This window comes from Larus michahellis, chromosome 6 (genome assembly GCF_964199755.1).
Source record: "Larus michahellis chromosome 6, bLarMic1.1, whole genome shotgun sequence".
Classification (NCBI taxonomy): domain Eukaryota; kingdom Metazoa; phylum Chordata; class Aves; order Charadriiformes; family Laridae; genus Larus; species Larus michahellis.
The window spans coordinates 39,665,118-39,692,468 of record NC_133901.1 but is presented as its reverse complement, the minus strand read 5'-3'; the positions used below and the strand labels follow the sequence as shown (position 1 = coordinate 39,692,468).

At 44.2% G+C, this 27,351-nt stretch overlaps 1 protein-coding gene across 1 annotated transcript; it reads left to right on the top strand.

The window, feature by feature from the left end:
- The first annotated feature begins 5,745 nt into the window (after positions 1 to 5,745).
- ZNF365 (zinc finger protein 365) lies at positions 5,746 to 26,100 on the top strand. Its single transcript, XM_074593139.1, has 5 exons — positions 5,746 to 5,861; positions 6,132 to 6,870; positions 17,990 to 18,170; positions 20,155 to 20,192; positions 23,616 to 26,100. Exons 2-5 carry the CDS (start codon positions 6,149 to 6,151, stop codon positions 23,860 to 23,862), a joined length of 1,188 nt encoding a protein of 395 aa, XP_074449240.1. The 5' UTR covers positions 5,746 to 5,861; positions 6,132 to 6,148; the 3' UTR covers positions 23,863 to 26,100.
- The last annotated feature ends 1,251 nt before the right edge of the window (positions 26,101 to 27,351 follow it).

The window sequence follows — 27,351 nt, the reverse complement described above, 5'->3', positions numbered from 1 at the left end:
TTTACATGTAATGCAAACTAGAAAATGAACTGCTGGTATAATTATCGGAAAAGAGGAGAAAAGAGGAAAGAGGAGAAAGCATGAAGGAACAGAAGAAGCAAATTGTCCCTAAACATCCAACAAAATCAAGATACTTTCAGGTGGCATTAAAGATGCAGGTCTGAACTGTCTTCTGTGTTCCTATGTGATACTTGGTGTCTGTCCTAGCAGGGCTGGGTGGAGGCTTTGCCTGTTTGGTTTGGTGTTGGTCGTTGGTGTGTTCTGCTTTGTTTTCATGTTTTGTTGACTTAGGTTATACTTTAAAGTATAACCTCTAGATTAGATTAGATTAGTTGTCATATTCCTGACAACTCTGATGTGAGCTGCTATCATATGGCCTTTAGTGGATCTTTTGTCCACAAAAGAGGTGAAACATAGTTCTGCCATACTTTCTCCTTTTTGCAGTTTTCTCTTCTTTCGCTTGTTCCGTATAACTAGGGTGCATTTTTGATATAGATGCACCAGCATAACATTCCCACCCGACAGGATTCCCCACATGGGAAGATAAAAACACATTGATATCATCTTCCATGGCACAAAGGATCTTTAAACAGGGCTAAAAAATAATCCACCCCTGAACACTGAACATGGCCACTTGCTGTGCTTTCCCTATGATGCAGACACATCTATTCAAAGCCAAGTGCAAACCCCAGGAGAAGAGAATACTTTTGCTTCAAAGGCAACCGGCTCTCACCTCTTTGACAAAAGACGCAAAAAGCAGAGTCCTGTCTGCCCCTGGCACAGATGTCAGGGATGGGGCAGAAGAGGGGATGGGGAAGCACAGCGCCCCCTGCCCGCAGGGCTCTCCCATGTGCTTGGATATGGCAGAGGACTGAATTTGCCACCACAGCTTAACACTTTTCTTTTTATGTCTCTGCTTATGTAAATTAAAAACTTTTAAAACCCAAGTGCATAGGATTAGGCAGCAAAGCAGCTAATTAGTTATAGATGGCAATTCTCAGTCCTTTTATGGCCTTTTTGGGCACTTTTTTGAGTTGCGAAATCAGTGTGATTTATTTCACACACAATTCCTCAAACGTGGAAGGCATGTGGTATGAACTTTTAAAAGCGATGTTCCTTACCATCCGGTGTCCATTGCAGAAAGAACGCTATGAGAATGAAATAGCTTGAAATTCTGCTTTGATGGCGTGCTTTGTACTTTTCTTTCCTTTGGAGAAAATGTCTATATTTTAATAAGTCCCAATGAGGAAAAAGCTTTGCTGTAGGGAGGAATCTTTCTTTAAAGATATTCTGACATGTTTTTTGCTGTCTTTCAGTCTCTTTTTTTGAGTGGGGCAGCTTCTTCCAGAAACAAATGACCCCCTTTCTGCTACAGATTGCATCTCATTTCGGAAAAGCTCTAGGAACAGCAATTGCTGTGCACCTCTCTGCTCTGTTCTGTCGTCTTGCAGTGCATAAGTCTGGTAGCAAATCCCACAATTATCACCTGAACGGGAACTCACGTGCTGCACAGAGCTGGCTTATGCCAAGAGAGCCGTGCTGGGTTTGTCCCTTGCTGCCACCGGTGATGTCCTCACCCTGTTCAGCTGCTGTTACTTGTCCCCGAGTACCAGAGCTCTGTTGCCAGAGGTGCTGCTACTCTGTGGAAGATTTCAAAGGGCCACCAGTGTGAAGAGCGGGAGCAAGACAGCTATGTTAAAAGGCTCCAGCTCATTCTCATGTACATTACAACTTAGCTCTTAGACTTTCGTCCCCTGAGGATAAGGCATTGGAAACTTGTTATGTTCCTCTTCCCCTTCAAAATAAGCACAGGACAGAGTAAGTCAGTTGGAAGGCAAGTCCCCTCAACTTTTCTTCTCTCTCAAGGTGTTAGTTATATTTTGTTTATCCTCCCAACTGACTGAAGTAACTTGTTCTTCTCCTATCTTTTGGAAAATATGCCCACAGCCATCTCACACCTGGCAACTCTCACCAGATACGGGCTAACTGGTGCAAATCAACACGGAAGAGAACATTTTGTTCTCTTTTTTTACCCAGAAGAGCATGCAACAGTATGGGTAGAGAAGAGGAAAGCTAAACAACTTTCTGGAGTCAGCTCCAGCCAAGGGTTACCCATGGGAACACTAATGAGCTCGGAGAATCTGCAGAAAGGCTGGAAGCTGACTGCAAACTGGGTGGGATATACTGCTGCACAACCAAGAGCGCACTCGCACCTCTCTTGTTGCTGTGACAACAAAACGAATTTGAAAGCACAGATTTGACCTTTTTTATTTTTTATTTCAGAAGACAGTAATTTGACTTTCACTGATCAGATTGAAGTCCCCCCCCCAAAAGAGGAGGCCACAACTAACCAGCACCAAACAGTCACACAAACCCGATTTGTGCATTCATGTTCTCCTCCTTCCCGTTACTCAATCAGTATGCTACAAATGCACCACCGAAAGTCTCTTTCCTACTGGGTGGGTATGAGTGCCCATGGCAGTAAAATAAACTTGGTTGTATGTTTGATGTATCCTGAATATATCTGCATGCAAAGCTAATATGAATCCCAGTCTAAGGCACCACTACCGTAAAAGTCACTAAAATACTTCTTCCAAGTTTCTATACAGTCTTTCCTTAGAATTTTACTACTTGCTTGTTGCTTCCTCTCAATTAACAGAAAGATCTTAAATATTAAATGCAGGTAAGTTTCAGCAACTCAAATGATCGTGTGCATTTGTGGTTCACACTGAAACACCGAGAAAAACAGGGCATTCCCAGCATACAAATTAAGCGAGCTGAATAGGCACACCTATTTCGGGCACAGCTTTTGCAGCGGAATGGAGGGACTGTGCTACTTACCAGAGCCAAACTCACAATCCCATCTGTATGCAGTGGTAACGGATGTGCAGTCGTGTGCATCCATCTTTATATACCCATATATAGTTTAGTAAAACTTCCCCAACAGAAAACTCTCTGCACATTCACGTCTCTTATAAACTGCCTCGATCACACAATGAAGACCTGGGTGGGGAGCGCGGGCATGAAGGGAAGAGGCAAACATTTCTGGCACCCCTTTTCAAAGCAAACCAGTAAACAAATAAGGGAAATCAGAGGCTGCTGAATGCAGCCAAAGCGAGCGTACTGAATCCAGTTCTACGCCACGTGAAAAAGGCCCCCACAAACGTGTCAGCATCGCAAGCCTGAAGGGGAATGTGACTGCAAGTAAAAACAAAACTGACTCAACTATTTTCCTTGTTTAGGAAAAAAAAAAAAATCAGAAGATAAACAACTAGGGTAACTCTTGAAAAGCAAACTGATTTTATAAAACTCCCTTTTCTAGCCACCTTCAGTAAAGTGGAATTATCAGCCAAACAAAATTTACTTCACTTTTGAAATATGATTTTTAAGCTTGTAGGAACCCTCAAAATAGGAAGAGGTCAGATAATCAGTCTCCACCCAAAATCAGCAACTACGGGACCCAGTATGGCAGATACAGATCACTACCTGAAAAAAAAGCTGAATATTCTGAATATTCCACCTTCCTTGCAGCATCAGGCAGGTTTGTGCATGCTGGTTTAATTTAAGTAACTTTTATCCTTCTGGAAATCTTACTGCAAAGTGTTTAAAGAGATCTTGAAAGAGAGAGATGCATACAAACAAACTGGATAATACCTCCCCAGCACTTGGCAAAATTTCAGAGATGAGTCACACATTATGGCTGTGTAAATTTGGGCTTTGTATAAGTGATAGTGTTAAGATTCTACCCACTCCAGATTTAAATCACGGGGGACAAAGCTCAGACGTGTGATGGCTGATGTACATCCTCCGCTGTAAAATGCATGCTTACTGATATATCAAAGGGAGACAGTTCCTCTCCGAATGCTGAAAGAAGGACTGAACTCCACATCCAAATGGGAGCATCAGGAGTAGTTAACTGAAGAGACAAGGAGTTGGACCCCAATCCAACAAAACAAATATTTAGAGTGCAAGTAAACCCTGAGAAATCTTGAAAGAAGAACTGCTGGGGCTAGATGGTTGCTGGATTTCAGGTCTAACTGACCAAAACCACATAGCTTATGCTGCAGATCAATGGGCTCCTTCAAAGCCATCAACATTTTCTGTTTCCAAGACCACTTGCTGCAGGGGGCGGGTGGGTGTCAGCTCTTTTAAATGTGGATGAAGCCTCAGGTAGCCTCCCACCAGGCTAAGTTCACTTCACTTGTACAGCGTTCATCTGCATCTTTGAGCACCAGCACTGAATACCTTCCCCTGATGTGGAGGAGAAGGTCAGAAGGCAGTGGGCACAACAGAGAGAGATAATGGACAACAGAGGAGAACAGCCAAGAAAATGGGGACCAAACCAGGGTCACATCCATACATCTGTCTGGTCCTGCCAACGTCAGCCTCCTTCAAAGAAACAGTCAGGAGCCCCAAATTTGTAGGCAAGCACAGTTCAAAACTGTTCCCTCCTGACTTCCCTTCTGGTTGTTGGTACTGCTTGATGACAAAAGAAGGGAAAACCACCACATTTAGACAAGGTAACACAGGACAACTAACTCATGCAAAACGTTGCAGCCTGGATGGTAGCCCACACACTTTAAAGATTAGCTCTGAAATGCAATTTGTGTAACTTCCTTTGATGTGCCATCTGGTGAATCATTTACTGGGAATGTCTTAATCACATCAAAGGCATCTATCAAATGCACGCGGATTTTCTCAGCGTTTAGGACTCTGCCTGTATGTTGCACTCAAGGAACAGATATATTAGTACAGAACTAAACTTTACCGCAGTGCTTTCTCCCACAGCAATAAAAAATAAAAAATCTGCAGCATATTACCACTATGGCCTCAAGCACTAGATTTTAGAAGAGCAATGTTTCACTATTACCTCAAAAACACTGCTGCTCTACAATCAGCCTTGCTCATGTTTCTGAAAATTTGTAAAAATAGACACATACCTGTGGTATAAAAAAAAAAGCTTAGAAGCATATTCACGTATTGAGGGGACCCATTGACAGCATGCTCTAACATCAGTCACATTGGTGTAGATCTAGGGCAGATTTAGATCTAGGACAGATTCAGATTAGATATAAGGAAGGCATTTTTTACAATGAGGGTGGTCAAACACTGGCCCAGGTCGCCCAGAGGGATGGTCCATGCCCTATCCCTGGAAACATTCAAGGTCAGGTTGGACGGGGCTCTGAGCAACCTGATCCAGTTAAAGATGTCCCCGCTCACTGCAGGGCGCTGGACTAGGTGACCTGTAAAACTTCCATCAGACCCAAACCATTCTATGATTCGATGACATCTGTTCCTCATACTCAAAATGGAAATCCCATTACTGCTGACTCCCCCTCCTTAAATCCCGAGGCTAAATTAGAGTAATATTTACAGAAAAGATACTTTTCTGGCTACTAAAGATAGTTACCACACACAATTACGCTCCCAGAAAGCCAAGGCCAGGTTACACCTATTTGCACGTGTCTTGTCTTGCTGCTGAAACGGTTTTAATCGTCTTATTCTTCAGCACTTCCCCAACACACGCGCACACACACACGCTAACAGGACCCCCGCAACACCCCACGAACCCCAACCACCCGGTGCCCGAGGCGGGGCGGGGGGGTGGGAAGACACGGCTCCCTGGCCGGGGAACGACCCCGGCTCCCCGTCCCCGTGTCCCCCGCTCCGTCCCCTCTGCCGCCGCCGCCGCCCGCGGTGGAGCCCGGGCGCCGCGCTGCCCGCCCCTCCCGGCCCGGCCCCGCCCCGCCCGGGCGCCGACAGCGTGCGGCGGCGCCGCGCTGGGTCTGATTTACGGCTCTGCTGAAAACGGCTCCCCCGCCGCCGCCGCCGCGCCGCCACCGCCGCCAGCAACAAGTCGGGTGAGTGCGGCGGCGACAGCGACCTTGCGGCCGGCGGAGGCCAGCGCCCAGCCGGGCCCCGGCCCCGCTCCGCCCCGGCAAGGCCCCGGGCGGCGGCCGAGGCGAGCGGAGCCGCGTCGCGCCGGCGGGGCCCTGCGGCTGGCCGTGCCCTGCCGGACGGCTGGAGATGGCCCGGTAGCCCTGAAAAATCACCGGGAAAGTTTCCCAAGTTTCCCGGGCGGGGCTGCCCCGGCCCCGGGCGGGCGTGAACGCGGGCTCTTTTCTCCCCAGGCAGGGCCCGGCGAGGAATGCAACAGCCGGCCCGGGATGAAGGCAGGCACCCCTGGCAGGAGCCGCTCGGCAGCCTCGGCGTCTGCCTTCCCTTCCGCTGCCCGCGATGCGGCGACCACAGCCGGTTCCGGAGCCTCTCCTCCCTGCGGGCCCACCTGGAGTACAGCCACAGCTACGAGGAGAGGAGCCTCCTCACCAAGAGCGGCAGCCTCTTCTCGCCCCTGAAAGACGCGGAGCTGGTCTCCCCCCCCGAGCCCGCCACCCCCGGCAGCCTGGGGAGCCCCGGCAGCGCCCTGCGGCAAAAAGGGTCCTACCTGAATTTTTGTGATGCCTCCTTCGAGGGCACGAAGCGAGAGGTGGAAGCCGAGCGGCCCGTCTCCTACGTAGCAAACTATGTGTCAGCCGAGTCTCCCGGCGAGCAGATCGCTAAACCCGGCCTGCCGGCCACTGACTCCAAAGCCTCCTTCGAGGCACACGTCAGAGAAAAGTTTAACAGGATGGTAGAGGCCGTGGACAAAACGATCGAGAAGCGAATCGACAAGCTTACCAAAGAGCTGGCCCAGAAGACGGCGGAGCTGCTGGAGGTGCGGGCGGCCTTCGTGCAGCTGTCCCAGAAGAAGCAGGAGGTGCAGCGGCGGGAGCGGGCCCTCAGCAGGCAGGTGGACGTGGCTGTGGAGATGATCGCAGCCTTGAAGCAGCGCCTCACCGAGTCCGAGGAGGAGCTTCACCGGAAAGAGGAGTAAGTGGGGAGGTGAGGGCTGATGGCTTTGGGTGGGCTGGCCAGCACCTGGGTGAGTAAAAGCTTTCGGGGGGAGAAGAATGGGGACGGCTCGATTGCTTGCTGGTTATGAAAGGGCCTGGTGCTCACCAGCCTCTGATCACTGTGTCTGTAAAGTTGCGGCCCATGTCACTGTGTCCCCTGCAAGGCAGGGGAGAGCTCCCCGAGCAGGTGGCTTTCATGCTTGACTCCCCAGTGACTAACTTTTACACTCTCTAATGCCTGGTTGGGTCCCTGGTTTCATGGGGGTAGGGTCAAGCAGAAGCTATCATCAACGTGTAATCTGATTTACAGTGACACCTCTAATCCGTTATCTTTTTAAGAAGAGACGGGTGGGTAAGTGCTGGAGGAAGTAGGTAAGACTACCAAATAGCACCTTTTCCCTGAAGTCACCCCACCGTGGTCAGAAGGCTGCCAGTGGCGTGGGATGGTCTCCTGTACTGGAGCCAGCTCTCCAAAGGCCACATCCAAGTAGGTGTTCCAGGCAGACCCAGAACTGTGAAACTGGGGTCGCTTATATGGGAACAGGAAGCAGATGCCAGAGTTGTTCTGACTGACCTAGGCCATCTAAAAATATGTTCATGATGCATCCATTAAATATGTAGTGATAGCTGATATATTATTTATACATGAACTACTTAGTTTATTCGGCACTTGCCAAAACCTTTCAGGCTTTTCAGAGCAACACAACTTATTTTAGAGAAATGCAAATAAAGAGCCTTGGTAATGGAGTGCCTCTAAACCAATTCATCAGCTTACAAAGGGAGGATGAGAAGTGCTAGTTGCCATGACGCTGATCTCAGAAGAAAGAAGGAAGGTGGTGTAGGAGTTCAGTGTAGGATGTTTGGAGGGCTTTCATCGCTCCTTCCTGTAGTCTAAGGATCAGAAAGAAAAGATGATGATGGCCCCTATATCAGTGGGAGTCATCTATCTTGAGGCAGTGCTATAGATTTCCCAGGAGAGGGGACAGCAAAGGTGGTGGGGTTTGAACCTCTGGGGTGTGTATCATCCTTGAAGGGGGATATTCAACAGAACATCTGATTTCTGAACATCAGGGGATCTTCATGGAAGAGAAGACTGAAGGGCCCAGGATAAAGCTAAAGATAATAGAGGAACTGAGACAGATTTGAAAGTATGCTGGATGGAGGCCATGAAGATAACTTCAGTTTGAAGCAGTTCTGGTATTCCCATCTAGCCAAGTTCCCCTTATGGGCTCTTTCACAACATGATTCATCCTACTTGTTCTAGAAAAGTATCTTAGAGAGGGAGGGATTGCTCTATGGAGATCTGTCCTCCCTCTGCAGACTAGAGTGAGACCTCAGGTAAGCAGCCATCTTGGCTAGATGCTGAACTTCAGGTATCTAAAGTTAACTGGTGTGAATCTTACCCCAAACTAAACACAGAATGTGTTGGTTTTTTTAAATTCAAGGCTTGAGATCCACAGGAAAAACATGACTGTCAGGCGAAAGCAGAAGCCATTCAGTGGAGCGAAACCTGACTTCTGCAGTGCTGCGAAAGAAAAGAGCTCATGGAAAAAGAGGAAGGGGAGAATGGAGTTATCTGGGTAGAAAGAATGGGTATGATACAGGGAGGACAGCAAAGGACACTGATCTGTGAAAAGAACAAGGCAGCAAAAGTTGTGATTTTAAACTATATTAGGAAGAGGCCACTTGCCCCCTTGGCAGAATGCTTGCTAGCATCAGTGACAGGCTGTGGTTCTGAGGCCAGAAAAGACTGAACACGGAATGAGAGAAGCAGGGAAACACTGTCCTCCACACTAGGACATTGCCAGGCTCAGGAAAGGGGCAGGAGTTCAGATGATTGTTGTTATAGTTCTAAATTCATAAATTCATCATAATCCATCAATTCATTACAAATTTATAATTCATCTCTGAAGGAAGAGGGTGAACGCGTAAGCAGATGAGGAGGTAGCTCCTGAGTTGGTGTTACGGGGAAGACTGAAGGTGACTTGACTAAGCAAAAGAGGCAGCCACACAGGAGACTTCACCTGAGTACGCAGGGTATTGCTCTTCTAGGATTACCGCTAGCTTGCTTCAGCTTTCGATAAAGAAGATTAAAAAAACTTGGAAGCAAAAGCAGCAATAGGAATGAGTGACTAGATATTACACAGTGGTCTGTTAATTTCTAAAGGTAAACAGGCCTAATGCATGCTAGTGGGTAGGATGAAGGAATATCAGCCCTCAAACCAGGAGAGCAGAGGGGGAAAGAGGGGAGTAACGGTATGGTTTTGTATATGCCAGTGCCAAGCCCCATAGGGTTGCCTCTTTGAAGTCACTGTGAAGGTACTCTGAGGGGCCTGGGAGGGTAGGCAGGGCATACGAAGAGGTAGAGATCACCTAGGAAAAGCTGAAGATATGTTATTTTTTTTTTCTTGTTCAGACGGTTCTTGCATTTCCCATCTTGGAGGGTAACAAGGGATAGTGCCATAGAAAAACGCGCTGTATGGCTTCCCGATTAAAAGGTCATTGTATAATTAGCAATTTGAGAAGGAAGGTAGATATAAACAATGCTTAGTAAAAGCAGGACTAGTACTTATAGGGGCAGCTTGTCAGATCTGAATCTCTAAAAATGTTTGGGACATTAACTTTGCACCAGTAGCCAGGAGGCGCCGGATGGTATGCCCTAGTAGAGGGAGAAGAAAGGATGTTCATGACTCTGATAACAACAGTGACACTTGTCTGGTTTTCTCATGGACTGTTGGTAAATTCTGAGACCTGTCTATATGTTCAGTCCTTTGTGTGCTCAAAAACTTACTTACTTGGTGTGCTGAAAAGACTTTCTCCTTCAAAAAAGGAGGATCTCAACTTTGGCTTTGATTTCTGGAAGAAGTCCAGATGATTAGAAAGCCAAACAAGACTGCTTAATGGAAATTGCAGAAGCAGGAGTTCTCACTGCAGACTGTGGAAAGTCAAAGGCAGCCCTTAGGGATTGCTTTGATACTTGCTGACCTTCAGAAATAAATGCTTTCATCAGTTTCTTTGGATTTTTTTTTTTATAAGCAATCTTGTGAATATGGATAACTTTCCCAAAACTAGCATTGATATTGAGTCACTGTAGCTGAAAATTTGTTCCTCTTTCCTCTTTGTAGAAGGAAAAAGAAAACACCTTCTTCCCAGAAACACCTCCTTATCATACTATTTCTAAGGAAGTAAAGGAAACCAGTCTTCCCTTGGTTTCTGAATGGTTTTCCCCACTACCAGAGATCATGGAATAGGGTGCATGTGAAGGCAAGAAAGGGTTTATAATCAATATGCACTTCTAGATCCCAAAAGAGAGTGAGGTATGGCTACTCTAGATCAGTCTGAGAATTAGAAACAACAAAAAAAAAACCCCAAACAAAAAAACCCAACCCCAAAAACTATCCAAAAGAGGGGGGAAAAAAAAAGTTCTAGTCCAAATCTTAGGTAAGGTCACAAAAACTCTTCTTTGGAGGCTCTTCTAGAAAAGAAGCTGCCAACTTCTATAGGGATCCCTTCAAGTAACTCTTGAATAGTAACTATGTTCTGATAAAGAAATTACAGGTGTTTATACTAAGCCCATATTTGAGCATTCCTCCAAGTCCACCTACACTGGCACTATCTTATATGAATGGACAGTCATTATCAGTGATTAAATTACTCCATAATACTGAATTTAACAATCTCGTATATTTTCATCTTTATAAAATGTGCCCAGATAAGCCAGGGACCTGTCTGGGCTGTTAGGCTTGACCTGTTCCTACATGTGAGAATGAAAGAATTAACCAGATACGGAAGGCAGAGAGGGTGTATTTGTGGGTTTAACCATCAGTCCTGACCTATACATTGGCTATGGGAAAAAAAAAAAAAGTTGGGATTTAAGAAGCTTCCTCTTTAGAAGGGTATACAAGAAGATGACACAAAATAACAGTACAATTAAACTTTGTATAACAGTTCTGATTTTGGATCTGATTGTGAACTCCAACAGGAAAGCTAAGGGAAAGGAAAAATGTACGTTAGCAAGAATAATTTGGTTAGGAAGCCCCAAGAAGCCTTAGGGAGGAGAGATATAAATTCTTTGTTTAGAAATCTGGGTTTCTGGAATAAGGAGATGGAGCTCTTCTAGGCCTCACGTCTTTCTTTTCAGCACAGCCTAGCGAAGGCAGACATCGCACTGCTGTGACTCTGGCAATCCTCAGCAGAGCCACTAGACCTGAGGTCACTTTGACTTGCTGGAATTTGATTTCTGCTGCTTTGTTCTACCTGTAAAAGCCCATATGTCCCGAGCCTTTGCCTGGACCAAGCATGGGAGATAGATAAAAAACTGTGATCCACCAAGTGGCCACATTATCAGAACCTGGTTTGTCTGATGTGTTCTCCAAAGCAACCAGCAAGTCTGTAAGCTTCATAGCTGTATGGAGAGTAAATTCTTCTCACAGTTACATTGTTGTTGCTAATCAAAGCACTAATTTCAAATGACAGCACTCTGAGGACTTACTGTTGACCTCTCATTCTGATAAAAGGGAGGAATGTTGGTTTAGGCCATCAGCAGGCACAGGGCTGCCCATTTGAAGAGTTTGTAGGGTCAGTAAAGTTATTTCTTTAGACTTGTCAGTTGATTATATTTTGTTTGTTTTAAATAAAGCCTCTAGCAGTCCAACAAAGGCAGCAATAAAGCAAAGAATATCTTTTTAGTTAAATTTTATTCCTCTTCCCTTACAAAAATGGCTCTGCTAATATGGACATGGGTGCATGCTGTTACAGTAGTGTGATGCCTTCATGGAGATGAGCTGTGGTGAGGGGTAGGACAAGTGGAGGTACCACACTAACTGTACGAATACATAGTTGAAGTAGTGTTACTCTAAGAAGTCACTGTTGCGTCACTCTCATATTTAGAAAGTCAAAAGCCAAAAGGTTTTTTTATTATTATTTGGGGAGAAAAAAAGAAAACTGTACATTCTAGAGAAGCAGGCACAGCTACCAAAGATGGGTCCCAGGTCACCAACCTGCTTCAGCTGGGCTGTGAACAGTTTTGACGAACGATGGCTACAGGATCAAGCTTTCAGCAGAGCTGCTGAGCAAACAAATGATTTAATTAGAAAGTGTGCCCAGAAAGGGATTATTCGATGTTTGATGAAGAAGAATGCAACTCAGAGTGAGTACTGTGATCTTAAAGATAACACAGAAGCCTGCCCAAAGGGAATAAGACTGTGTTGAATAAGATATCAAGAAAACCATTGAAACTAAAATCAGCTATGAACTTAACTTCTAGAGCACACTGAGAGGCTTGTTTCTGGAAGTTATGTAAGAAAACAAAACTGACAGAGTTTGATTTTAAGTAAGTCTGAACAGGGTAAGCATTTGAAGTTATGGTCCTCAACTAGAAGCTACCTTCAACGGGGACTTAAAAAATTTCACTTTGTCTCCTAATTATTGGGTAAGAACGTTAATGTAGTACATTGCCATATCTCAGACAGTTGTTTCTCTAACCAGTCTAATGCGTTTGTTTTGAGACCGTTTGGTCATGCTTCTGTTCTGACATAGCCTGGAACGCGAGGGCTATTTCAGAATAGCTGTGGTGGGGAGCAGTTATTCTTGCTACTGGCTTCACCTTAAATTTGCAATTAATGGAACTATCTGTGTTAGTAACATCCCGACAATAGGATTAAGAGTCGGCTTTTAGAGATCACTGTGATTTATGCTTTAAAACAACAGCTTTCCTTAAAATATGATTTTTTTTTTCTACAACAGAACATCTTTGATTTTGCTTTAAGAAGAATATGACCACAACTACACATTGTTCTTCCACCGTCAGTTTTAGGTGGTCCTACTCCTTCTTCCACATTGTCTTTCATCTTCCCACTCAAGAGATTACTACCCCCCAGCTGCACCAGTTCAAGCGTAGCGTGACTATCCCACAGAATGGCTCTCTGAAATAAAGCATTTTAATCTTCACAGTGTCACCCCAGTAAGTTCAGGGCTCAGATCTAGAGCACAACCCACTAAATGGGTGCAACTGGTAGGACAGTAACTTTCAGAGGGGAGGAGGCGTGAACCTCTTAAACCAAACGTGCTGATAGTGGTGTAGGAACGTGAAACCGCAACCTAATGAATAACAGATAGCAGCCCTCAGGCAGTAACACCAATGGGATAGCGGATGAGGTCAGCAGCATTAATGAATGTACATATTTAAAATATTTTCACACAAGTAAATCACGTGTGAAATTTTCAGAAGTAAATCACTTTACTGCTTACTGTAGTAGGCATTTTTCCATCTTCAGGTAAAATAGTGTAAGTGTTTGGTTTTCTATTGATTTTAAGGAGAGTTATTCCCAATGCAATTCTCTAAAGGGATTTGATACTTGGGCGCAGAGTCTGCATAGAGCCTCATGCTTGTCTCCACCTACAGAGCAGTTGCGGGTGTCGAAGTTGCTGTAAATAGTCCTGGGACCGGTATTATGCTTCTGTAGGAGGGCTCGGTCGCAATGCGAGGAACTATTAGCCTTTCTTGTCAGTTGTTAAGGAGCTGGAGCTGTCCCAACCTCTGCACCTACTCTGTGCATCACATGCTTAACTGCTGAGAGCCATACAAATACTAAGGGGATCTGCAGGGTCCACATCCCACCAACTGCTCTGGTAAATAAGAACTGCAGCTCACTGGTTCTGCAAGGAGCACTGCATAATCTAGTGGTAAAGGCAGAAGAATAGATGTCACCTACTCAGTCTAAAGATTTGTAACTTTACCACATCTCATGCTGTTTCACGACACCAGCCTCCATAAAGAAGGTTTCAGGAAAAGTTTCAAGGCAGACTGTGTGCAGCTTTTCTGCAAGGGCAGCTAGGCTGCAGCTAGAATGCAAAACGCTGAATTAGTTAAGTCTGGTTAACTATAACAGGTTAATTCCCTCGCAGAGTCAGATTAAAGTAAAAGCAGCTAGTCTTTCTTTCCTACAGTGAGTGCTTCCCTCTGCACTTGTTTTTTCAGCTGAGCACCTCCGGGTTGCCTGCTGCACTGCAGTAGATTCCCCCTGGACTCCTCTGGCTCTGGGAAGAGCTCTTCTCCAGCAGTCTGGCAGTACAGAATCATAGAATGTGTTGGGTTGGAAGGGACCTCTAAAGGTCACCTAGTCCAACCCCCCTGCAGTAAGCAGGGACATCTTCAACTAGGTCAGGTTGCTCAGAGCCTCATCAAGCCTGGCCTTGAATGTCTCCAGGGATGGGGCCTCCATCATCTCTCTGGGCAACTTGTTCCAGTGTCTTGCCACCCTCATTGTAAAGAACTTCTTCCTAATGTCTGATCTAAACCTATCCCGCTCTAGTTTAAAACCATTGCCCCTCGTCCTATCGCTACATGCCCTTGCAAACAGCCCCTCCCCAGCGTTCTTGTAGGCCCGCTTCACGTACTGGTACAGGCTCCTCTTGGACACCTCCCGGGTTGCATTCCCCTTGTCTTTCCCTCTTGCTTCCCTCACCCTGTTGCCACAAGCTGCTGGCAGTTTGATGTGCCCTCTGCTCTCTGGGCAGCAGCAGCAGCCCCTCCTCCTGAAAGGTTTTGCCTGACAAGAGCACCCAAGACAAAGCAAGAAACCCACCTTTCTCCCTGCTGCCCAGTCACAGCCCTTTAACAGAATGTTTTGCTATAGAGCGTACCTTGATATCAGTATACTAAACTATGAGCAAACAGAGGAGATCACTCTGCTGTCCATTCCAGAAACTTACAGAGATCTGAGCTGCACGGAGCATCATCTGCTCCGCTCAGAAAATTCAGTGGCAGGATGTAGATCTTAGAGCACGACAGGGAGTGACAGGGTGCAGTGAGTGAAAAGGGGCAGGAGGCTGCAGGCTGACGGGCAGGGAGCAAAGGGAGGAGCAGAGCAAGGTGATGCTGAGAGCAGAGGAGTTCCCAAGGGGAGTTAATAACTCTACGTAACCTCTTCTCAGTATAGTGGCAGTGCTTCAGATGTAGAATAGTCAGCGCAGGGTAGCAGAGACCTCTCATTAGAAAGGGCAACGCTTCATGTCTGAGCCAGGCTTTAACAAATGATTCCTTTTTCAGGTGAGTGCTGCTGACGAGGCTGTTCTGCCAAGACACAGCCCAGTGGGCCTGTGCTGCTGTGCTCTGGTTTACGCTGCTACCAACTGGGCCCCACAGTATGAGCCCACGGGCTCAGTTTCCCCCCGACTTCATGAGGAGCAGCATCTGACCTCTGTGAACATCCATCTTTCCACAAGCGTAAGAGCAGAGAGTAAAAGATAGAAATAGTATCACATAATCCCCCCAAAACTGGCAGAGGCCTGGACAAATAAATTGAAAGTAAAAATTCAGAACATAAGCAAAAAATCATCGCAGATATCTAAAAGTAGAATTGGAGGGAGAGGGTCATCAGTATGGCTAAGAAAAAGTCTGGGCAAACTACAAGAGAGAAGAAATCCAATTAAACAGGTAAACAGCAGCTGCAGGAAGCTACACTACTTCTTTGAACCATTTCCCTGTTGTTCATGGTGGGAGGAGGGTAAAAATTCTTCTGGGAACTCCCTTCAGGTAACCAAGGCATAGCTGTGGCACAGAGTGATCTCCCTGAGGAAGAGGTGCTGGAGGAAGTAGAGACACTTATTAGCAGTCACTCTGCGGGGCTTGATGTTGTTCTGAGAGATGAGAATGAAGCATAAACAGAGTAAGTTGCTGAACTAAGAGAAATGCTGCTTATCAGGACAAGGCCCGTGACCGAGACCTAGTGGGTGGGTATATTCTGGCTCCTGTCTTTATAAAGGGCATTTACAGAGCATTTTGTACCATTTCAGCCCAAAGGAAAATTTTTAGATAAAATTTATAAAAGGCAGGTCCATAGGCTGTATAGAGGCAGCTAAACAAACAGGGAAAAATTATGGAAATGCTACTACTGCTGCTAATAACAGTTCCTACAAATAATGGCATGTAGGATGCCAAGTTATGTTGAATAATCTAGAAAGCAGGGAAAATAGTAGGGAATTTATTGACACTATGTGTCTGTTCTCCTCCTGATAGTCATCTAAGCCTTCCAGAAAAAACACTGCTTCCCCTGTACCCCTTATGGGACACCTCACTGATGAGATATTTGTAGGAAAGGAAAATTTGTGAGTCATCTGTTCGTGCCATGGAGCAGGCGATTAATGAATGCTTTTTAATTACCTTTCCCGACACAATTACAGACGTTAGTGTCCTTGAAACTATCACCCTTTTATAAACAAATGCCAGGTACTCGATGCCTATGGCGTCCTGCTGCAGCCAAACACAGGAGCTGGCTGTGGCCCTGGGAGGGACGTCCTCATGGTGTCCTGGGCTGGTGGCTCCCCACTCTGCTCAGCCTTCCCGCTGGAGGGCCAGCAGGCTGGCAGGCCATGTGCAGTTCTCCTTCCCTCCCAAGAGGAGAGGTTTGGAGCCGACCTGCTGAGTTTCTGTCCTTTGGAGCTTCCTGCCCACTGTAAAAGAGGAGCCTGCTGTAGTGCCAAGGGCTTTGGGTTGCTCCTACGCTAACATAAATCCAGAGTGGCATCATGAAATCAAAGAAGTTACGATGCTGCAAGTGCGGTGAGAATAAAGCCCTCAAATTGTCCTTAATGAGTTTGGATTGGCTTCTTCCTAAGCATTCCTTAGTACTTTTTATTACCAGGTTGCTCTGGGCAAGCTAATAATCACAGAAGCTGTACAGAGCTGGGCTTAACATACAAGGTACCTCTCCATTTCTTAAACCAGATTTTGTGGGCAAGTTAATATAAACTAATGTTCTTCGTCCAAACAACCCGTACTTGTTTTTACCTCATTCCCAGAGTTAGATCAGCCATGCAAACAGCCTCTTGCTCTTGGTTTAAAGCAGGCAGGCACAGCCTGAATCCTAGATGGTGAATTTCCATAACTGACCGCTTGTGCCTAACTCTTAGCTCACTGTTAAAATGACTATACTGAGTTAAACCAATTATCTACAACTATAGTGAGTTAAAACAATGGAATGCAGAGAAACTTTGGATTTGTTATAAACAACCTAAGCCTGGAAAGGTTATTTCTGCTACAAACTGTTTCCTAGTTTCTGCTTAAAATGCTTTTTTCCTCAGGTGATGTATTTCTTCCAAGCAATCACGCCCTTTCTTGTTTGGCAAGCACTGGTTGCCCCAACTCCCACCCCCTCAGTTTTGTACAAAGCAAAAAACATGTTTTCATTGGCAGAGCAAGGACTGTTTATCCAGGCACGTAGCATCCTACATGCTCAGATTTGCCATTTTTCATAATACATGGCTCACTCTGTAACCAAACGTCTCCCACCCCGAAACTCCTGATATCAGAGGTGCAAATGGTGACCCGATTAATGATAGTAAATTGATAGCATGCAGAGCACTTCAAAAAGAGCTATGTCTCAGTACAGAACTGGGACCTTTCACTGTCAGCGGTGCTATCTCTTTCTTCCAGTCGTGTTACCAGACCAGAAACGTTTCTAAACTCCTGACCTCAAACATGCTCTTCCCACGCACATACTCCTTGGTCTATAATCTGTAGATTATCTCTTCATCTCCCATGCTCCCACTAGCTCCAGATCATAACACTGCACTTTGACACACTTGCAGGATTGCAGCCAAAATGAAGTTTTATGGCCACAGTAGCTCTTTCAAGTTAGGAACCACCCTAGTAGCAACATTAAACTACCACTGTGAGATTTTGATGAACTGGGAAGATAAATCCACTTCTCTTGTTTCTGGGCTGATATTCATGTGGGTAAGTAAAAAAAAAGATAAGGTGTCTGTAGGTGTCTCCAGATACCTCAAGAAGTGATGCTTAATGACATTTCTGCCCTACCCTTAGGACCCTGCCCTAAGGACTATTCCCAAGGGACTTAATAATGTGACAAAAAAACCCAAATCCACTGCCCATAATCTTAAATTCAGCATTCAGAGTTCCAGCTCTTCACTAAGTGTCCACAAAAAGGTTGAAATCTCTTAGTAGAGGTGAAGGACAGTAATTAGCCACCGTGAGCTACCACTGTGAAAAACAGGAGAAGCAACAGTAATTTGCTGAGACCAGGGCCCTTCCCGTTATTTAAATGTGGCCTCTTTGCACTGTTTCCGTCTTGCAGAGAAGTTGTTACTTTCAACCACTTCCTGGAAGAAGCGGCAGAAAAAGAAGTGCGGGGAAAAGCCAGGCTCCAGCACTTCATTGAGAACCTGTTGCAGCGCGTGGATCTGGCAGAAAGGCAGCTAGAATATTACCAAAATCAGCAGATGGTGTGCAACCACACCGATGTCAGCGAGCACGTGGTAAGCCAGCAAAGTCCTTCCCTTCACTGTCACCCACCACCAGTGGGAAAGTACTGGAATATGAATACGGGTGGGCTCAATGGGACGGGTTAATTGCTACTCCAGACAGATTTGGATTTGCACGATGTTTCTTTGGGCTTGTTTTATTTATGTTTTAAACTCCCACTTCACATGACTGAAAGGAGCAGAGAGCATAAGAGCAGCAGAAGCCAAAGATGGGAAAGGGAGGGCAGAGAATAATGAACTATTTGCCAGATTATTTAACTTTTTCTTCCTGTCTTTGGCTATTGCTGCTGTTACCTTTGCAAGAAACACTTTCCTTTATGTCACTTAATGACTTGGCAGTTTTTTGGAGATCTCTAAAGATTTTCAGGAAAGGTGTGGATCCCTCTAGAGGACACATCAGCCTGCTGGCAAGATGGGTTGCTTTCCGTAGTTGCCTATGACGGGACTCTTAAAAATGGTGAATGGATCCCCACAGATTAGAAACCAAAGCTGTCTGAACATTGTGTTTTAAAATACATGATTTCTTTAAAAACCCTCATTATTAATACTCATCAGTCTCATCCACATGACTTCCAAAGAGATTTCAGTTTAAATGAATGCCCCTATGTTAAGTAACTGTTTATCCTGGGAGGTGAGAGGAAAGGCATTTAATTACGCACAGCACTGAACAGGGATGCAATGGTGGAAAGCAAAGGTTCCCATAGCCACTTGGAAGACAAAGAACTTTAGGCAAGACCTGAATGTGGATCAGGTTCATCCACCTGAAATGTGGATGTGCTGAAATCTAGTGCGGGACACCTCAAATGGTGTCTGTGAGAACACTGAGGGGGACTATAAAGATGGGCCTCAGTATTAAATCGTCTCCCCTGCTCTTGATGTGTTTACTGGGATCCCTGGCTCAGCAGTGTCCCTTGGGGAAGGCACTAATTTCTGAGGCAGCTGCCATGCTTTCTGAGTGACTTCAGCATTCCTGTGAGGTCATCCATCCAAATATTGACCAGCCTGACCTTCAGAAGGTAATTACAGAAAAGCACACCATGAGATGGCTCCAGACTCCATCCAAGACAGATGACAAGTGAAGTTAGGCTGGGCAGAAATCCATCTGCAAAGTGTGGACAATACCAGGGACAGAGGGAACGTTTACGAGAACATAATCATTTTCAGATGCCAGATCTGACTTGCTTGGCTCAGTGACTTCATTAAATGATATTCAAAGGCTCAGTCTAGTAGCAGTGATCAGTACAAAGAACCGATTTAGTACCCAGACCGATTTAGGCTGAGTTGGCATGAAACACCTCCTTTCCTGACCCCCACTAAAAGAGGGACTAGACAAAGTGTTTCCACGCTGTGAACCAAACTGTTGTTAAAAATGAAGTCATGCGAAGTCGTGCTGGCACTGAGGCAATGCTGTCCCTAGCTGGTCTCAGGATTTGGGCTGGGAAGGGAGAGGGACGCCCACATTCTCACCCTCCAGCCTTCAGTGCTGCCATAGGCAGAGCCAAGGGCTCGTAGCTGGAGTTTCCTAGCCACTTGTGCGAAGGAAATGTATCGCTGCAAAATTAAAGGCTCTGAGAGAAAGTTAATTTAATACAGCTTATTCAGGCACTGTCCCTTATTAATTATCTTGAACACAATAATTACTTCTCATTGGATCCATACTGTTTAATCTAATGTGAAAGATCTCTGTTCAGCCCAAGCTTCTTTAGCAATTTACTTTGATTATAGATATGGTAAAAACAAAGGGGAAGAATCCGGCGACTAACAACTCACATGTTACGAATTTTAAAAACAGATGTAATAAGTTGGAGGAGTAATCATCTGTAAAAGGTTCTTTTTTCAGTTTCTTTCATTAATATTCTTCTAGTTTTAATAGCAGGTGAGAATGGAAATAGGATTTTGAAGACTACATGTATTTAATACCTGTACTTTAGTTACCTGATAATATAATAGTAATAACCTGTTTCTGTTTTCTTTGCAGTTTACAGACATTTCATTAAATAAGAAACCCAGATGCCTGTATGTATATCTCTCTATTTTTCTCTTACTTAAACATACTAACTTGGCATGCTTACATTTCTGCTTTTGCATTTCACCTTATCCAAAAGCCTGAATCAGGTTGGGTTTGGATCAGCTTCCATACCTGAGTATGACCTATATTTAAGTCATGTAGTAGAGGAAAAACAGATTTCTGCTAAATCAAAGTTAAAATCAGATAGTCTTTAAAGAATAATTTCTGTTAAATGAATGACTCCTTCCTGCTTACTGTAATAGCCTACTGCAAAGCTACAGTAGTTGCATCTCTTCAGCAAACACAGGGCAAGTTTCAGCTGAAAGTATCTTTAACATTCTGTAGGTAGGAGACAGACAGTTGTCACTTCCTAACTAACAGTAACACTGTCGACTTAAAAATCACGTGTAAGCAAACACGTGCCCGGACAAAGCGTGGGCACTACCAACATCTCAGGTTACTTCAAGCAGCTGTCCTGGGAGCAGCAGAACTAATTGGGGCTGGTTTCCCATGTCTTTGCGACTTGGTCATGAGTCCCAGTGGCTGGTTTGGAGCATCACGCGTGCTGCTCGGCCAAGCGATGGTCAGGCAGTGCATCCTCCTGCAGGGCAACCTTTCTTAGTGGGGACACAGGTTTGGGTCTTTTTCCCATTGCCATGAAACCTCTTGCATCACCACAGGGCTGGGACTTCTGCGTCCCTGCCAGATTTGTTTGTGTTTGAACAACAAGTTCAAGAATTACTGGAAGACTGAGACACATGTACAGATGGATAGGCTGGAAAACAAACTAAAAATACAACATACAGCCTACTGGATTGGGGGGTGCTTTTTGGTCTTTGGGTTGTTTTTGTTTTTCATATATCTTAGTCCTAGCATGCAACTGGCCAAGTACCCTTTTGCTGATAAGCAGTGTTTGCATTAATAATTTTTCCTGCTGATTTGAGATTCTGGAAAAACTTGATTGTCCAAAGTAGATTTTGAGTTGACTATGTATACAATTTTGGGGCTTTTAGATGTCTTAATATGATTGGAATCAAGGAAAATAGAATTAAAATATAACCAGTTAATTCATTGACTTGGTGAGATGAGTCTTTCCACGGACAAGTCTTTGGTTTAAGTATAACAGTTTGGTAAAACCCACTAATTGCTGACAAATTGTGGGAGTTCAAAGGCATATATGAAATTGTTTAGAGGTTTCTGATTAACTGCTAATATACTTCTCCTTTGAAAAGACACTGTCAAAACTAGAATTTAGTAGTAGCCTGTATTTGAAGTTACCAGATTAAAAATATCCCAACTTGTCCTACAAAGCAGGGAGGATAGAGGAGAAGATGCTCAGACGAGCAGGAAAGTTTTATTTTGCCCTGCCTGTTCTGTGGATGAATCCACCCTTTGCATTCATTGCACCAGCTTTTTTAAGAGCTCTAACTCAGATGAGTACATAAAATGAGGTTTTAATGGTATGTACCAGTTAAAAAAATTGGAAAGTGTTACTACCCATCCAGAAAATTCAGTGTAATCTCAGGGGTTTTGGGGCCACTGATGGCTTATGTTGTTTGGGATCAATGGCTGGACTTGCAATCCCTCTTGCTCCAAGGCCTCTGCATTGCTTCCGAGTTCCTATTCTCCAGTTTCTCCTGGCTGTTTTCAGGAAATGCCCCCCTGAAGGCATGGCGGACCTTTGCTGATGTTCACTATGCATTTTACATACCTTCTTCCCCTGACTGTGAATTAGGGATAGACATCCATCTTCTATACCATAAACTTGTTCAATTTAAATACAGTTTAGCTCTTTGAGGCAATCCCCTCTGATCATATTAACCTTGACCACCTTCTGGTTTTAATAGCATCATTCAGTGCAGCAGAGCAGTGACTAACATCACCTGCAGCCACCTGCAATAACGCCTGCATGTGCTTTGGGAATAAATGATGTAACTTCCACCATAACAACATCTGGGGAAAACAGAGCACTACATCTTCTAACAACAACTAAGTAATGGACTGTAACAACAGTGCCCAAGAAGTGATCGTAAACTGGAGTGCCCAACGCTTGTGCACTTAGATAAGTAATTTCTAACCTCTAGCAAGTGGTCAGAGCCCAGGTCTGCACCAGATCAGCATAGCACAGTACCTGCAAGCTCCAGCTTGGACCTGCACAGCATCTTCCCCCAAAATCTCCCCCATAGCGAAGTCTGGTTGGCAAAGCTGCCAACCAGGTAAAACTGTTCTGTAGGTAAGACTCGGTTCCTGTGCTGTCAGCTGGCCTTCACTGCCTTACACCGACAAATACAGAGGCTTTTGTGACACCCTTCTGGTCTTTTAAAGAGCGGGAGAGGGCTTGCACTGTACGCACTTGAACAACTACAGCTTTTTCCTAAACTGGCTTTGTCAAGTGTGTAATATTGTTTAACTCCCAAGAGAAGTAATACTACAGATACGTGGTTTCCAGAAATAACGAGCTATGGAAAATAGCCCTACGGGAACCCTTAAGAGACTGACTTGCACATCAGCACATCTGTTCTTCACTTCAGTCACAGTAGCTGGGCAGACGCGAGCTGGTGCCTTGTGTTCATAGCACTGCTGTTACACTACATGTATCTGCTGTAAAACATTTCAAGATTATGTTAAAAGGGACTGTGATGATCTTAATTAGCTAAACTGTGCAACTGCAGCAAAATTTCGGAGCAGAGGGCATGGTTCAGCCTTTGCAGCACCAGGTACGGTACTGTCACTCCACCTGAGCTCACCGATTTCAGCAAATCCTGCTGGGCCTGAACTATCACAGAGAGAATAAAGAATTCAACTTACTTTGGCCTTTAAGCTTTTGTATCCTTCTTCCCACCAATTCCTGTATTCCTCTTTCCTCTTCTCCCATTTCAAATCACAGCCTAAAAGCAAAGCTAAAGTTTCCTTAGATGGGTGCACAGCACAAAGGCAGAGTGTGGAGTTTCCTGAGCTATTGGCCGTTAGTAGCAGCCACAATCCAGGGCAGCACTGAGATCCCACCAAGAAATTCCTACAGTTCCTACAGAGTTATTGGAGCTGTGTGGTCTTCCAAAGACCATGGGATGTTCATTCTTTACAGTAGGTTGCTGTGCATCTTTAAAATGCCTGTAGATCACCAAGTTATGAGAATATAGACCTCAGTAAGGTCTCAGCACTCCAAAATCAGCATAATGCTCTCGGAATAAAAGTGTAGATGAACATGCATGAAGACTCCACCAGTAACACGTGTAGGGGTTCTTACAGTGAGGGATGCTTTTGGGTACTGAGAAATGTAATTAATCTTTTGCAGCTCTGTTTTTAACTTTCAGCCTGGTAAACCAAGGCTATTTCTGTTGTCAAAAATGTAGGGGTTTGGGACATTTTTGGGACCTTTCCCTTTGGAAGATTGAATAACAGTTATTAATAATCACTGTTACTAATTTTAGGAGCCGAGGAAGTCAACACGCTTCATATAACATCCCTGACGCAAGGCCTCATTCCTTTCAAAAAGGAAGAATCTTGTTGAAAAAAGCAAAAGATGAAAAAACCAGCTTGCAGCCAGCAAAATGCTTCTATGAACCTGTTGATTGCCCAAGAGAAATATGGAGAGCACAAAAGAAAGGTGAACCTGTCTGCTCTGCCAGGAAAGTGAGCACAAAATCCAAGATGGGTAAAAAGGCCAAACCGCTATAGGAATGGTTAGCAATATATAGTAATGCAGGAGCTTGGCTTCAGCAGAACAAATATTGAATGAAGTTAATCATCCTACTTTTTCCTATCCATCTGGCCATGCCAAAACATATCAGATATAATATATAGAAATATATACCGTATGGAAGATTTATACTATTTAGTAATGCCATGCCCTCGTTGGGCGCTGTAAGAGAAGTGACTTTTTTTTCAGTTTACATGGAGGTTTTTCTATTTATTTATTTATTTATTTATTTATAGAGCTTATTTTAAATGGCTGCATTTATCTTGCTGGGCAGTACTGTGGCTGTATGTCTAATTATTTTAGTGGCAGCATGCGGCCTGGTAATTTATTTTCCATCTGTGCTGTTGCTGAAGTTCAGAAGAATCCATTTAATCGGCACCTGAATACTCAGCTTAGGTAGGTATAAGATCAATGATTAACTGTTACCTGCACAGACGTACTTAGATGCAAAAGGTCTACTTGCGTTGCTCGAAGGCTGTTTACAGCAGTAGATTGCTATCCTGGATTTTCTGCCATACGCCTGGTCGGGCACATTTCCACATTTTATTACATACATTAAACCCCTCGATCCTGCCAGCCGCCAGGTTGTCTGGTGGTACAAGTTTGGGCTGTTCCGGTGTCTCAAGCAGAGCTTTCAAATTCCAGAAGCTTTATGGCTTTGCCATATGTCCCAGGCTCTAGTGTCACTCATCCAGGAGACCAGAAGCTGGTACTGCAGCCCTGACAGGCATGGCCCATGTTGAGCCACAGGAGAGATTTCAGTCCCCGTTGCCAGCAGCGGGTTGTTACCAGCTGTGACACAGCAAGCGAAAGGCCAAAGCAAGGCATTACACGGCACCATGTTCAATGCCTGTGCTTGGTTTTAGGCGAGAGGCCTACAACGGCTGTGATCATAACCGAAACCCTTCACATGTTAATCTCTGAGAGATCCCTGAATTTCAACGAAAACCCAAGAGCAGGGTAGTTAGAGATGATCGCAGGACAGGAATGCGCATGTTTACATTGGTTTGTGCCAATTAAAAGGATCCTTATTTATCGGAGTATTTATCAAGATGATTTTTTTGTGCGTACAGTTTTTTGGTAACATGAATCTTCATGCCATGTTTACAGATATGAACATCCTGTCGATGTTACTGATGAGATTTGTTTTCTCAAGGAAAAGAAAGGGTAGGTGAGACAAGTCTGTGTAATTTATTTTTTAAATGCTCATAACAGATGTAAATTGTTTTTGTGGAAGGTGATTTTTACAGTATGTGTACAAAGATTTGTGAAAAATGTTTTTTCATTTTTTATAGCTATGACTGTAAGCAGAACTGAGTATTAAAAGACAGTGTATCACTATGATTACTGCTGCAATAAGCACCTGAGCTGCAATATTTTTAAAGCAGAAGATGACTGATCAGTCAGCTAGGATCAGGTAACTGCAGATGTCATACATCTGTCAGTGTACAGAGCTGCCAGAAAGTAGCAGAGTGAAGAAAGAGAGTATTATTCCTCGCTTTTATTTGAAATAGTATATATGGAACGATCAGATATATGTTTAAAGTTTCTCAACACTGTTTCAGTAGAAAGTCACAGTGTAAAACCAGTTCAGGTATTTAGGTTGTAATGACATTTTAATATTTATTTAACCACCTCACAAGGCCACATTTGGCCTTACGCTAGGCATTGTGTGTGGTGAAAAGGAGTTGTTAATTGTCTTGCATGGGTTTGGGTCAGATCGTACGTTATGACAACTTTCTTAGGCAAGTCACAAAATAGAAACATCCTTTAGTTTTTTCCATTGCATCCCGCATCCTTCTACAAACTTGAAAAAATGACCCTTTTTGAAGAAGATAAAGGTGAACGTTAGAAAGATAATACAAGTAAAATAATTCATCTGTTCCTTTATCCACTTGACATTGAAAGAATATTTTTATTTTTAAATACCTATCTACTCTGTTAGTCACCAAAGTTAAGTGCAACTACTAGTTCACAAATGAGATATTTATTTTATTATTTATCGCACCAAAATCTTGACTGTAAGTTGTCCTTTCGGGGGAGGAAGAGAAAAAGAGAGTAAAAGAGTTTGCATGTTCTTAAACTTTTCAAATCCTAAGCTAACACTTGCTGAACAAACGCCAGGTTAGCTAATTAGGAAGAAATTGGATTGTACTGCAACCCCAGGTAAAAGTTTTTAGAATATAAACATTCTAATAATAAAGTTATATTTCTCAGTTACTGTGTCGTTTAACTCTGTGAAAATACAATGTTTCTTACAAAAGCCTACCCAACAACAAAGAAAAAGACAAGAAGCAGCAGCCCCGCTTGGACTTCTGTTTGTTCCTCAGATAACACACCATGTCAATGAAGTTGGGCTGTGGTCTTGAAAGAATTGAGAAGCTGAAGAAAAAAGAAAAGAAACTGAAAGCATTACAAACTAAGCTGAAAGACAGCAAAAGCATCTTGCGTGCATAGCTTGCATGTGTCACCTGCCCCTCTCCTACTGCAACGATCCTTGAAAATTATTCCTGAGATAACCCACATGGGTCAGATAACCTGCCCAACGCAGAGGTAGGGGGAGTGGAGGGAAGGGTCAGGCAGAGGAAATTAAGGGTAGAGGGGTTCCTGGGGAATGTAGATGATAAAGTCTCTCTCACATTGCTAATTGCTGAATCATCATTTAGTCAGGTATCTCCCTGGTTATACTTGGAAAGAGAGGTTTTCCCTTGGGGGAACCAGGTTCCTGTCAAGAAGATAACCCATGGGAGAAGTGCTGCAGAAGACTGGATGAGGAGATGAGGTCCCTTTGACACCTGAGGGCCTGAATAATGTTCTTCAGGAAAAAAGGCTCCTTCCCAGTCACGTTTACACAATTTACTAGCTCATCTTTAAAGTTGATGTCTGATCATCAGCAGAACTTGACCACTGGATGTGTGTATCACGTCTACACTTCACGTCCCATTAACAGAGGTGGAATGCTTGAGAAGGATTAGTACATGAACTAGGCTGAACGTTCCTGGTGTTAGCTTGGGGGGACTTTGGGAGGAGATAACACTGGAATTGGAAAATGTAGATTTTAAAATATTTTTGACCACTCATCTTTGAAAATGTATTTGAAGCAGTTACCACATTTTGCCCTTTAAGACATTTTGAAGACATCTAAGTGGGTTGTATGCTCACATCAAAGAAATTCAGTAGGACCTGGACTCATTCCCACATATATTTTTAAAATCACACCTTGTCTACAACTAAAACCATCTCAGAGCAGTGTGTATACTGACTGGGCCCTTACAGGTGAGCTTTCTGGTTAAAACAAAATGTTCTGACCGACACAAAATGTTACAGGCCAGGAAAACAAGTGATTAATTGAAACAGAGATCTTTAATTGGAGCTGTGTATAGAACAAACACAATCATTTTGAGACGCTCCTGCCAGCTGAAGAGAGAGTGTGTTTTTAAAGCACTTGATGGCATCTGACCCCCCCA